This window comes from Stegodyphus dumicola, chromosome 10, assembly GCF_044657685.1.
Source record: "Stegodyphus dumicola isolate Sdum_Otavi_A_Nest chromosome 10, ASM4465768v1".
Taxonomy (NCBI): Eukaryota; Metazoa; Arthropoda; class Arachnida; order Araneae; family Eresidae; genus Stegodyphus; species Stegodyphus dumicola.
This window is the reverse complement of record NC_140777.1, coordinates 159,308,124-159,322,567: the sequence shown is the minus strand read 5'-3', so window position 1 is coordinate 159,322,567 and position 14,444 is coordinate 159,308,124. Positions and strand designations below refer to the sequence as shown.

Here is a 14,444-nt window from a genome sequence, read left to right as displayed (position 1 = left end):
CTCTGCAAAGAAGATCCACCAGAAATTTATTCCTCCTACACAATGGCAGCATGGATGTTGGGAGAGAATGATAGGTACTCTTAAACAACTGCTAAGAAAAGTTCTTGAGAAAGCATTGCTGGAATTTGAAGAACTACAAACAATTCTATGTGATTGTGAAGGAATCATAAATCTCAACCTCTAACTTTGATTTCTGAAGATTGAAATAATCCAGTTTCTTTCATTCCTAATATGTCCCATAATGATGTTGAAGATGTTGGATCAGTACTAGTTCAAGTCCTCAATAAATGGTTTAAGTACAGACTACAGTTGAGAGAAGAGTTATAGCAAAGATTTTATAGTGAATATTTTAGGCCAACTGAAGATGGAGGTCAATAAAAGATCGTTGAAGATAAATGTTGATGACATTGTATTAATCGTAAGTGATAATGGGGAAAAAAAAAAAAAAAAAAAAAAAGCTCAGATTGGCCACTTGCGAAAAATGATAGAACTTATCCCAGGCCACCATGGCAGAGTGAGAATTGTACGTGTCAAAACAGCACTGGGTATACTGTTACGACCACTTCAAAGAATCTATTCACTGGAAATTGTTGGACATCAAGGTGCTGCTGAAGTAACAGAAGACTTAGCCCAGTCCAAAAGTGACGAGAGCAACAAGGCAAAAAGGTAAAAGAACCCAAGGTAAAAGAACTCTCTGAAACTCTACGAAAACTATCTGCATGTGATCATGAGATTTAAACTCCTATAAGACTGAACTTATAAAATTATTATTTGTAAAAAATTGTAATCATGTAATTTTAATAGTGTAGAAATCATACTTTTTTAAATATTAGTTTCTTTTTCAAGAAATACAGATTTTAATGCTAAAATATTTGTTAAGTTAATGTCTTTGAATGAAGTTAAGGTGGGAGGATGTTGGCAATTGACAAGCCCAAGCCTTTGATGCCAATATTTAGCTGCAGTCAGGGTTCAAAGCCACATTTTAGTTAAAAAAATAAGCACCTATCTAATTACATTATACACAACTGCATAACCTTAAAAATTAGACTTGTAATTTAAAATATGAGAAATGCAGTATTTATTAAGAGAGAATAAGCATTATCTCAACCATGGAAAATAATTACTTTTATTATTATTATTATTATTTTAATTTTAAATAACAGTTCAATTTACAGAACTAGTTTACAATGAGAGGAAAAAAAAAACTATGCAGAACTACACTATATTACAAGATTTAATGATGAAATTTCAGTTCAAAATAGAGAAAATAAATAATAATAAGGTATATTTATTGTATTCGCCTGGAACCTAATAATAAATACAATTTATTTTTCTACTCATATTGATATTTAAATAATTTAAATCTAAATTCTGAACGGCGTTAAATTTCCGGAATGGAATAGAATCATTCTTTGCTTGGGTTGGTAGACCGCAGAACTTTTAGTCCTATTCAATCCAGATTGGAAAGTGACCAAAAAAAAAAAAAGGGGGGGGGGTGTCCGTTGCTTGTTTTGCAGCGAACTGTAACAGTGTCAGTATTCGAGATTTTGCGGTGAAAGGGGAGAACCTCCCAATCTTCATACTGTATAATGTATTGGCCAAAAAAACAAAATTATTTTTACTATTCGATTACTTTCCCTTTATTTAAGCCATTCCAAATATTATTCCTTAGAAAGCTAATCTGTGTTAAAACACAAACATTTTTAAAAGTTTACTATACTTCAGCAGTTACTGCAACTATGTTATTATAAACATTCATACATATGCTCATAATATAAGCATAACGATCATAATAAACACGAATATGAACTGACCAAGCAGAACGAGAATGCAAATTATTAAGATCTTGATAGAAATTCAAACGTGTGTAGTATTTCGGTGGGAGGAAAAGAATGCTGAACGTACCGGAATTTTCTACTGCTTTCGCAATTCTTTGACCAATAGAATGATGGGCACCTGTCTGTACTCTTTGTGCACACCATGAGAAAAGAAGAAAAAAGAAGAAAAGCTATTTCCGGGAGTATGATTCACCATCTGACATTCAATATTAGGAAGAAAAGTTGTTTATTTAGTTTCGGCTTTGGTACAGAGAAAAAAAGTGCGTTCATTAAAAAAAAAAGCACTAAAAACAAAAAAATAAGGGCTTTAAAGAAAAAGCAAGCACCTATAAGGGCCTTTATATTTTATTTTCAAATATAAGGACTTATAAGCACTTATAAGGACCGCTATGAACCCTGTGCAGTGGATTGGCAACAGTGTGCTCTTCTCTTGCAAGACAGCAGTATGAGAAACCGTGACTAAGAACAAACCTGTATTTTCTGTGAATAAATTTATGTTTTTATTACTTTTATGAAGAGAATTTTTCTTGCCGCCTAATATAACAGTCCATATTTACAAGGAGATGAAAGTTAGCTATCAGAAATGACTAATTCTTCCCCTTCTGTGGTAATCCTCTTCACAGTTGAAAATGAAACACTGCTGTTTCAACAGCATATTTTCTTACTTCAATACAAAGAATCTGCAAAGAATCTTTTTATTCTGCTTCAATGTCACAGAACATAGCAATTTTGCCTAGCTACTGAACGCAGTATTTTTATCTTTCTTTGATTCAACAAAGAAATATAAGTTGATTTTTACAGAGGGGATGGGGGACTCAAAATTAATTAGCTTAAAAATAAGATGATGGCAAATGAGAAATTTTGATTTTCCTCATGCTAACATGACAAACTGATTCTCTCATGGCATAATGCTGTCTACCCTCAATGAAAATAAACCTGACATGACTGCAGGGGCGTAGCTAGAGTTTCCAGTGCCCGGGAACAACTGAAGGATTTGCACCCCTTTCTTTGTGCCAAGAATGGAAAACATTTCACTAAAAAATTTCGTAGCATCAATTTGCCGCCTCTTGGATGGCTGCCCCCGGGAACAGATGTCCCCCCCCTTGCCCTACCCTAGCTACACCACTGCATGACTGACACTTCTACTAAGGTTATTATCATCAGAAAGGACAGCATAGTCACATAAATATTTATAATATTCCATTTTAAGGTTCTGATTCAAAAATAAATAAATAAAAAAGGGTCCTTGCACTGACCTGATAATGGCAAAGCTTCTGTCTGAAATATCCTCTGTAATGGTGCAAAATAAATTACTAGTAATTGGCCGATGACAGATCCTGTAACTGCTATTAGAAACATTCTGTTGCTACACAGACCTATAGTAAATATTGATTTGGTCTGGGTGGGAAATAATAATAATAATAATAAAAAAACAAACAAACAAAAAAAAAAAAAAAAAAAAAAAAAAAAGAGAGAGAGAATTAGAAATCTTCATATACTAATTCAAATGTGAGAATATTAAAATAATAAACTAGAAAATGCAGGAATTTTGGTTTAAAAAATAATAATTCTAAAATAAATATCAAAATCTGACACAAAACTGCAATTATGTTTCTAGAGCTTCATTACAGCATTTTGTTTTTAATTACACATATGCATTCTTTAAGCTTGTTATAATATGCTATTTATATTATTTCATAAATCACAGCATGGTATCTAAAGTACATATAAAAATAACTATAGTATTGGCAAATTTTTGACTAAAGACCAAAATCTGTTTAACTGAGAGCACAGATGCATTTAAAAAGCAATTTTTATAGTAATTTATGGTAAAATATTATAAATGTGACAAAAATTTAGGCCATTTTAGAACCCGACAAAAAATTTTACCAGATATTTTTTCCCTACAAGTGAGGCCTTTGGGAACTTTTCCTGTTAAGGTGGCCACTACACTTAGTTGCCAAAACTGGCAAACTTGATCACTTAAATCTGCAAATTTCACGCATTGAATTTGTGCTTAGTTAATCTTCAAAACTAGCATTACTGATTGAGTAGTCATGTAAAAAAGTAGTCGTAATACAGATTAGCAGCCCATGAGACATAATTGTTTAAATCTGCTCCTACTAAGCACCACCATAATCACTAGTAATAATATTGGGAACTACAGCATCTCACTGAAAATATTTATATTAATATTGGGATTGAGATACACCTGCTACACATTTCTTTCTATTCCTTTAAAAATAGTGTGATATTTCATATAGCTTGAGCAAGCCTTTCTCTCATCTCCAGTATTTTTTAGAGCCCCACCAAGAAATCTTATTTGTTAAATCTCACCAAGAAACTACTACATTTTTAGGCCATTGAGCTGCATCCATAAAGGGCACGCACTCATAAAAAAGCCAAGATGAATGCCTACCCACATTACAAATTATTTTGGTAATTAATTTTACAGCTGGAATAACACAGGGACCAAAAGTAAGATTACAAAAATAACAAATTTAAAATGCTGCTCAAAACACATTTTTCAGTAAGTGATTTGTGTTAAAAATTTTAAAACGTTAAACTGTAATGCAAACGAGAAACAATTTACATATTCACACAAAGTAATCATCAAAATCAATTTTCAGTTGCACGCTATTAGAAATCCAAATATGCACTGCACATTTTAAAATATAAAAATATTCATGCATCAGCATCATAGTAATGTCTTATTAATCTCATAAGCAAAATATACAGTATTTCACTTAAAATAACTGCATTAGGAATGCAATAAATATTTTATGTTCTTACTTATCAATTTATACTTGCAAAATTATCGGGAACTAAATAATCCTCAAACACATAAGGAAACTGTGAGGATAGCCATGCCTTCAGTTAATTTATCTAAATAAAACTCATTAAGTACCAAGTATGTTTTTCAGTTTTTTAATAATATCTTAAATAAAGGTTTATGCCAGCTGGCATATATAAAGGCAGTCAAGCCAGAAATTAATATTTTAGAACTTACGCCGGATATATTATATTATGGCTTTTAAATTAAATACTAAAACCTCTAGGATCAGTATCAGATATTCTGTATTGTTAGATATATCATAATTAAAGCCAGAATTATAAAAACAGAATAAGTATGAAAATTGGAGCTCAAAATGCAATTTCCAAGCACATAAAAATATTTTTATACTGACTGCTAAGCTTAGGATACATATATGGTAAAATCCTATTCATATACCATGATGAATTTCAATGCTGAAAAAAAGTCCTTCCTCCCCCAAAAATTTTTTCCAATAATATTCGTTTCTTATCATATGGCCAGCATATCTACTCTTTAACATTGCTAATTATATACTCATGATACTTGATGTTCTAAATTTTTATTATTTTCCAGTTTCACCAATAAAATTATTGTGTCAGTCCATAAGTTCGTGCACGTGTAATTCACTATGACGCATTTACTAAAACAATACAATTTTGAACCTTTTGAAACTTGTCATCACTTGACTAACATATTATTCAGTTCATCACCAACTTTCGTAAATATCGAACGCATTTTAGTACCCATAGAAGATGAATATAGATAATCAGTACAAACGTGCTGTGCTACATTTTTTATTTTCGTGTGGTGAATCTGCCAGGTTTTCAGTGATAAAAATTAATAGTGTACATTGTGAACACACTTAATGTAAGGACTGCCCAGAAATGGTTTAAAAAATTTAAAATTGGAAAAAGCAGCATTGATGATGAACCCAGTTCAGGACATTTTGAACTGCTAGAACCAAATCAAACGATTAATTCAGAAGTTTATAGTGAACAACTTTGCCATCTAAACTCAGAATTGATCAAAAAAATGCCCACGATTGGTGAATATCAAGAAAGTGTTGTTTCATTATGATAACACTAGACCGCATACTGCTCGAACAAAGCTGCAAAAAAATTAGTGAATTGAATTGGGAGCTTTTGCCACATCCTGCTTACTCCCCAGATGTTGCCCCAAGTGATTTTCACATATTTCGTGCCTTACAAAATTTTTACAGGGGGAAAAAATTAAATTCCAAATAGGATGTACACAATGAACTTACAAGTTTTTCTGCATCAAAACCACAGTCTTTCTACAGCAATGGCATAAAAAAGCTGCCTGTAAGATGGCGAGCCATTGTAGATAATAGAAGAAAATATATAACTGACTAAAATGTTACATTGTGTTTTTTATATTACTTAAAAATTTACCAAAAAATGCGCATGAATTTATGGACTGACCCAACAGTATGAAATCTTAACATTTTCCACACTTTTTAAAGGGGGGAAACTGTTTTTTGCTGAGAAGTTAAATAGTAGCAATAAAATATTTCCTATTAAGATACGTAAAAGATTAAAAATACAAACACAAGAAGGATGAAAGATTTTATGAGAAAATAATTTGGTTACATTACACATGAAAAACTAAAAAAACTGTACACAATAAGTCTGCCCTACAAGAAATGAATTCGGATAAGACTTAAAAACATTAACAACTAAGCTATGGATAATTAGGCAGCTATAGTTTTATGACAAATTAAAATATTTCAAATAGCTTCTAAACACGTAAGCAACACAACTAACTAATATACAATTTTAAAAAATACTACCTGTGATCTACAACTCAGTGCATTAAACATGTCAAAGAAAACAAAACAAGTGAATGTCATTGTAGTATCTCTCCGCGTGACCATCATATCACTCATCTAAAATGGAAATAAAAAAAGTTAAAAATAAGTGATAAATATGAGATGTTTATATTTCCATTCACTTACAATGTATACTATGTATTAGAGTTATAAGGTATTTCTCCTGCTTTTCTAGCATGCCTTCGTGGTGTAGTGGTTCTGCACGCCAGGCCGGTATTCCAGAGGTCCGTGGTTCGATTCCCGGCGAAGGCGTTTGCTAATTTTCCATCTTGCCTGCTTCCAAAAATCTTAATGTCTCTACAGTGGAGCACGAACTAAAAGGGTGTTGGATGAGGTTTCTCCATACCCAGGATTTGGTGATTGGGCACCCTAAAAATCCCAGTTGCTCTTCAAAAAGGGGAATATATAAGGTATTTCTCCCACTTTTATAGCATGCCTTCATGGTGTAGTGGTTCTGCATGCTGGGCCGGAATTTCAGAGGTTCATGGTTCGATTCCCGGCGAAGACGTTTGCTAATTTTTCATCTTGCCTGCTTCCAAAAATCCTAATGTCTCTACAGAGTCAATAACAGTTGGCAATATCCGAGATGCAAAGCCACTTTTTTCATACAACATAAATTGTACTAGAATACATTTTTAAACATGCTCACATATTGGCAAGTTAGGATGGCAACAATAGCATTCTGTTGTTACATATGTCTTTGGGGCTCCACAATTTTTGGATTGTTACATTAGTGAATGACAATAGCATTCATATATTATCTATTCACTTTGCTAGGTGTTGCTACAGCACAAAACATCTTAAATTATATTCCATATAACTTTGCATATAGGCAATGCTCAAAATATTGCCATTTGATAAAAAATAGAATATTTAATTCAATTTTTAAATTTAATCAATCTGTAATTGCATAACAACTGAATGATTTAAAACTATAAACACTGTTCTTAACAGTTTAAGTCCTTAGTTAGGTTCTTTTATTAATACAACTAATTGGAATAAATTAAAATACATTTAACTTGCAATTTATTTTCATCTTAAGTGCTTATTTTAGATGTTTCATTCTTTGATGCGAAAAAAGTTATACTAAGAAAATGTGAACCATGATAACTGATAAGTATCCTCAAAATTGCTCAGCACTCCTCTCTGTTCATGATATCTCATTTTAAAAGCATCTGTATTTATAATTTATGTTTTGCTTTTATGCCTTTTATTATTATTATTAACTGTTAAAGATCTATGAATTATCACAAAATATATAAGGTTAACAACACTTCCAGAATAAAATTTTATTTGCAAAGAAAAATCGAAAATTTTACTGTTCATACTCGTATATTTTATTTTCACAGCTCAATTTTTTTTTCCAAATTTAGATAAAACAGAAGATATATTAAACAAATTGTAAATTTAGCAATATTTACCTCTCTTCTGAAGATCCACATAGTGCCAGTAATGATTATAAGAGCTGACATTATAACATTTATGATAAGATCTCGAGTAATCATTGGCTCTTTGACATTCCTAGGAGGTTGTTTTAGAACATCATGGTCAACTGGTTCTACTCCCAAGCTATAAAACGAACGGATAAAGTTCATTAACTTACAGCATGAAGATTAAAAAAAAAAAAAAATCAGAATGCATAAAAGCCAAATTTAATTGATAAGAAACTTGTTGATTGCACTGAGGCTTAACCAATTATTCCTTCACACATTTCCTTTTTTGTTTGTAGAATATTATCTTAAATAATAATTTGCTTTAATTTCTTATCAGATGGCAGGAGTCCTTTGCCACAATACAAAATGAAATTTTGTTTCTTGTCTGTTTAAAGCTATAAAAAATATATGTAAAAATTTAGAGATAAGTGCTAGTAAATCAATAGACTTGTGTAAACAGAGCATTTTAATTAATCACTTGAATCAAATCTCTGTTCAAGCATTTGTAGAGCTTTATAAAAACCAAGCTTTATTTTAAACCCCATGATTACAATAAAAGAAATACAGTAAATAATTCAATCACCTATGCATTAAGGTGCCAAAGCAATTCCAAAATGCTGCTTTTGGAGATAGGAAGTTCATTCTTCCATGTAATAATAAACTATTTTGCAGGTTCATATATCTTAATGCAGTACAACTCCAATTATCTGAACTCCAACTATCAAAATCGCTGATTATCCGGATTGCTTTCAGAATTTAAGAAAAAAATTAAGACTGAAATGTAGTGTTGGACAATCAATGATTTCAGACATTAAAAGAAGAAGAAGATGTTGTTTTCAAGTGGTTTCTGCAGCAATGTTCTATGGGAAACCCAATTTCGGGTCTGATTCTTTGTGAAAAAGCTAAGGTCTTAGCTCAGAATCTTAACTGTTCATCCTTTAAAGCAAGTTAACGGCTGGCTAAGAAAATTTTAAGTGCAAGCACAGTGTCCATCAAACAGCTTATTTTGGCCAAGATGTTCAGCAAGCAATGACTTTCAGCACTTGTAACTACTTTACAGTATGCTACATAAACATGTACGTAAAAGTGTTGCCTTTTAATTTTAATTAATTGAAACCTCTTTTTCTTTAAAAATAGTTTTTTCTCTAATTTTCTACATACAATACATACAGTAATTAATACAGTGTATGCAGACTCTTTCTTCGGAAAAAATCCAATTATCCGAATTTTTGATTATCCGAATGGGGTCTGGCCCCAATTGATTCGGATAGTTGGAGTTCTATTGTACTAAAATTGTAAACAAAAACCTCATATAAAATAATATTGATATATAAGAGAATTTCAAGAAGCCTCAAATGATTTATGCCTTATACACCAATTTCTAGTCAATACTAATTTATCTTTGTGTAAATACAGCTTACAGAACTGCATCATTCATTTCCCAAATACATATTTTCTTCAAATAGGAAGAGAAGCAAGTCAATGTAAATTTTACAACAAGGCAAAAAAGCAACCTTAGTTTGGCAGATTTTAAATCAAACCATCAATTTTCAGGACGATCAGACACAGACAGAATAGGAAGCATGTCTGGCTGTCCTCAAATGAAATTAAAGCTGAAATAAGGTTGATTTTTTTGCTTAACAGTAAATATATTTGCTTATTCAAATTAAACTATATTTTTTAAAATAAGGTAAAAAGGTAGCATTTTGCTGAACTTCAGCCAAAATTCAAAATATGTAGTATAAGCCAAATTTAAAATACCCCAATAAACCTAACTTGCATAAATGTAAGATTAAAAAAATATGTAAATCAGCTTTGTAGTTTAATTTAGTAACAAGCATCTTAATTCCTCATTTTTAATTTGGGTATTTCCTCTCTGTATTCTAAAAGCTGTAATAACTTTACTGGACTGTGCCATTTCTAGTTTAATCTATATCACATGGCTTGCATAGTGTTGATGACATAGGTAATTTGGAACTTAAACTCAAAATTTTGAGAACTGAAACCTTTCTAACCTTTAGCTTCTACCTCTGCTACTCAGATGCTTTTTCTGTATGCACTATGCTTCCTACTGCAACAGTACCAAAAAATGTAAATGCACATTTGCCAACCTATGATGCTCAAATCGGAGAATTTTTTTAGAAATCAGGAGATTTATTTTCAATGACAAAAATTTATTTTTTAATAATGAAATACCTTCAAATCGTTACTAATTAATATCTGAAAGTTCAGTTACTAATTCTTAAATGCAAACAAAACATTCTGCATTAATAATTTTTTGGTCCTTTGTTTCCATAGAAAAAAATTAACTTTCTGTTTTTTCAACAGAACTCATGTTGTCCCTGTGATTTTGTGTACGAACATGTTTGAGAACATCGGCCCTTCCACCGTGCGAAACCGAAAAATCGCAATGACAAATGGTACGCATCTTAAATGCATTATATTTCCTTGAGGAAATATTAGAAGGAAAGTGATCTGTGTATGATTTTTGAAAAGTACATGAGTATTTTACCTTGTTTGCAGACATAACTAATATGGAATATTGTAATTTCTTAAACTATTTCTCAAAAGCATGTACATTCGCACAGGTTAGCTACATGATGAACGAAATAACAACCTTGATCTTGTTTGTGCTCATTGGGTAATATGTGCCAGATCACATGCAGTGGCACTCGATGCTCATTGCAGAAATGGAACGTTTTCGAATACGTGCTCTCACTCACAGAGTAGAAGCCCTGCATAATTTCTCACTGATCAAAATAATTTGGTTTTCTATGCAGTATAGAGAAAAACCAGGTGCTTTCAGACACCCCAAATTCCCATTCCCACTTTTCTGCAAATAACGAAGTATTAAGCCACACTACATATAAATCGTGAGACATTTTAAGAGAAATACATTGTAAATTGGGTTGGCGGGAGACCGGTCGAAAATCAGGATTTTCCCACCTAAATCGAGAAGGTAGGGAACTTTGTAAATGTTCTTGACTACACATGAATAGAGTGCCAAGTCAATTGTGGCCACAAATGTCAATTGAAATAAAAAATGAATATTAAATCTTACTTGGTTGCTCAGTTTCCTAGTCATTACGGATTCAATATTTTAGCATTCTACACAATCAGAATTCTTCCTCTTCAATATGGATCTATGTTCTACGCCATCACCAATATCACTATGTATTTATTTCTTTTCTTTATTATTTATTATGTATGTATGCACAACAAAAATAAAAAAAATAGTAGTTTCACCTAAAACCACGGGGGGGGGGGGAAGAGAATAATCAAACATAAAGATACTTTTGTTACCAATTAATTTTTTTCTTCTTAATACTCCCAATTTTTGGCATTTTGCTATTAGTGGAAATATTTTTACTTCAGTTCTCATTTATGGCAACCATTCTGAAGCAACAGCATGACTCTCCCCCCCCAGTTGAACTAACATTTATGAGTAAAATACAGTTCTTTACATCTACTATACAAGTGAAATATGCTTAGACAGTAAAGGATCGCACATTCTGCTAGAATTAAACTAAAAGTTATCACTTTTGCTAAATGGTGCTATGGATGGAACTGAAGATGATCACAACGTTGTTGAAGTGAAATACAGAAAAATGACAATACAAACTGTAGAAAAAAAAAAAAAAATATTGCTAAAAACTTTCAGCTTGAAAGCACACGGTATTTAAAAAAATGAAGTTCAGATTACAGTAAAATAACAACCAGAGTATGTTAGAATTTTAGAAATTTCTCCCATTGAAAAATTAAGCAATGAGAGACTTAAGCCATCAAAAATCATGTATACGACACTATCACCAAACAGTGCAAGTTAGCACCAGTATTGGATAAACAATGCAAGGAGCATCAGAAAAAATCAACTTTGTCTTGGTAAACCCAATTAATTCTCGTTAACCCGGTTTAGCTTTTGTAAAGAAGGATATAAATTATTTTATTTATTTGTTTTCCCCCTGCATTTTGAAAAAAATAAATAAATAAATAAATAAAATTTGAAATCTGCATTATGGGATTCTGATATCAAGAAGCACGCGTTTAATGGGCACATTATGAAACTAAAAACAGATTAACAATGGTGATGGAATGGAAAAATTATAATAAATGATTTAATGATGTCATATCCATAATTTGTATCTGTTGATTATCTAACTAAATAAAGAACAATCGGTTCCTTTAAACTTCTGCCAGAATCACCGGTGCAAGTTTGGACCAAATTATTTTGGTTATGGAGTACATTTGCAAATTAATTGCAATTATCTCTACATCATAATTAAGGAAAATGAATTAATTATGAGTAAGCATTAACACAGGAGCTGGATAAGAAGTCCCCAAGGAACAAGAATAAAAGACCATCTGCAGTTTACCTCTAATGGAAGGCACCAAAGGAACCTCTGCAGAGTAACGAGTGCAGAAAATCGAGGTGGTAAGTGGAGTTAATTACCTGCACTCACCAAAATGAATTGTAATAGAAGGGTTGAAAGGAGCTGAAGCGCGAACAAAGCCGATTTCGGGAAAAGTAAGGTATGCATAAACCAAGCAAAAGTTGCTAAGAGCCTTGATCAGTGGTCATGGGGATGGGGAGAGAGAAGGGTGTTTGACCTAAGTACAAGAAAGGAAAGGGCGAGAAGCAGGAAGTCCAGTTTGTAAGGGGTAAAATTAAGATAGAAAAGCAGTATTAATATTATGAGCAGTATATTTAATGAATTGAATTTAGGATAATTAATGAATTACAATTAAGATAAAATCTAATAAGGATAGCAAGTTAAATATAAACTAATTTAGTAATTTAGCTCAATAATACTTTAGAGTTAAGTCAGCTTTTAGAGATAGTTAAGTTTAATGCTTGAATCAATTAAAAAAGTTATTTTAAAATGATTATCTTAAAAAATTTTTATTTTAAAACAAATTTGGTGGAATCTACAAAAACCTTCATTGTTGATGGAGTTTAATAATTGGATAAGATGTTTTACTTTCATATGTTTAATCTGGTTTCCTGACAAATTTGCCTATTCTACAACATGAGCAAATTTAGCGGTACCTTATTACATAAAAAAATGCAATGAAGTACTGAAAAAGTCTGCTGCTATACAGAATATATCTTCAAAATTCTGCTGAATTAAAAAAAGAAAAGGAAAAGAAAGAGAGGCACACATTAATGTTAAAAAACAGGGGCCACTCCGACTCCATTTGGGTGGATAGTCAATTTTCATTTTGGGGAACATTTGATTTTTCTGCATTCAAAGTGGTTATTTTTTACCTCAGGAAACAAAGTAAAATTACAGATTCAACATGATGCAATTCATTCATCAACATGTTATTCTCACAGCAAAAAAAAAGTGCACATACAATGATTATATTCAAATACTTTGCAAACCTAAAGGTTTCGTTTACCTCATTGCATCTTTTGCCAAGTATGAAACACAGCAAATTTTTTTTCACATCATCTGTTTTCAATAGTCTGCAGAATTAAAAAGGTTTTACTAATATATATATCCCCTCCCCCAAGTAATTTAAGACAAAACATTCAATGCTTTTAATAGCCATCTGTAGATTCTGGAAATCAGTGCAAAACATTGCTTCCAAGATCCTTCAGCTAATCAGCTAGTGTATTCAACGAAAAATTTCTTAAATACAGTGTTTAGTTCTCCATTAAATCTAATTCAAATAATAAATTATTTGACTACTACTATTAATAAATTTGCCAGTTAGAATGTGAAAAGACAATTCGATATTTTTCAGAGAGCATTAGGAATATCATTAAAATTGCCTCAAAGGTGGGAAAACCCAGTTTTGAACCATTCAACGTAAAACGTAAAACCTTGAATGCTGAAATGATATTTACTTTGAAGTAATTTATAGAACTTAATCACAGAAAAAGAATGTCTTCAAATCAAACTAATATTTGCTGAATAATCTCATTATATATTAGGTCAGCACTTCATTGAATACACTGAAATTAAGCATAAATTACACTCATTTTAAATAATCTTCAAATATTAGGGATAATTAGTCATTTTCTATAACACATTCATTAAAGTAAATTTTGCTCTTTAATAACTGTCATTATATATTGACGTTTCTTGCTGAATATTTCGATATTATTTTATGCACCACATAGTAAAAGGTTATGTTTTTTCATCGCGGGAGGATGGCATAATTGAAAATTAATGAAAATCTTGAGGGATAGATCACAAAATTCGACCAATGTTTCACACCAAAGATTTTCACATACACTTCCAAAGAACCTGTCAGATATTTCCACCCAGCCAAGCTTTGCCAGGGTTAACAGAACAGTTAAAAGAGATAAAGATCTTGATTTAAGCTTATAGTATAATTTGATACCTTATACACAAGCATGCAGATTTCTTTATTATTATTATTATTATATGTTTATTTGGTAATCCTGATCAATTTGGTTTGTTTAGCTAATTATGGCAAAGCACAAGAAGGCTATCGACATAAGTGGAGGGATGTCTTTGTGGAGGACTTTCTAAGGGAAA

The 14,444-nt window shown here is 31.5% G+C and overlaps 1 protein-coding gene across 6 annotated transcripts in view; it reads right to left on the bottom strand.

Annotated features, from left to right (window-relative positions):
• Nucleotides 1-14,444, bottom strand: part of SPoCk (secretory pathway calcium atpase) — a 253,313-nt gene that overhangs the window by 19,263 nt on the left and 219,606 nt on the right. For 5 of the 6 annotated variants that reach the window (XM_085825761.1, XM_085825757.1, XM_085825758.1 and 2 more), the window contains 3 exons: nucleotides 7,924-8,071; nucleotides 6,464-6,559; nucleotides 3,095-3,236 (listed from right to left, as the gene is read on the bottom strand). In XM_085825761.1, coding sequence (XP_085681887.1) covers nucleotides 3,095-3,236; nucleotides 6,464-6,559; nucleotides 7,924-8,071 — 386 coding nt within the window. The remainder of the gene's footprint in view (nucleotides 1-3,094; nucleotides 3,237-6,463; nucleotides 6,560-7,923; nucleotides 8,072-14,444) is intronic. The other variant, XR_015043598.1, reaches the window with a different exon arrangement.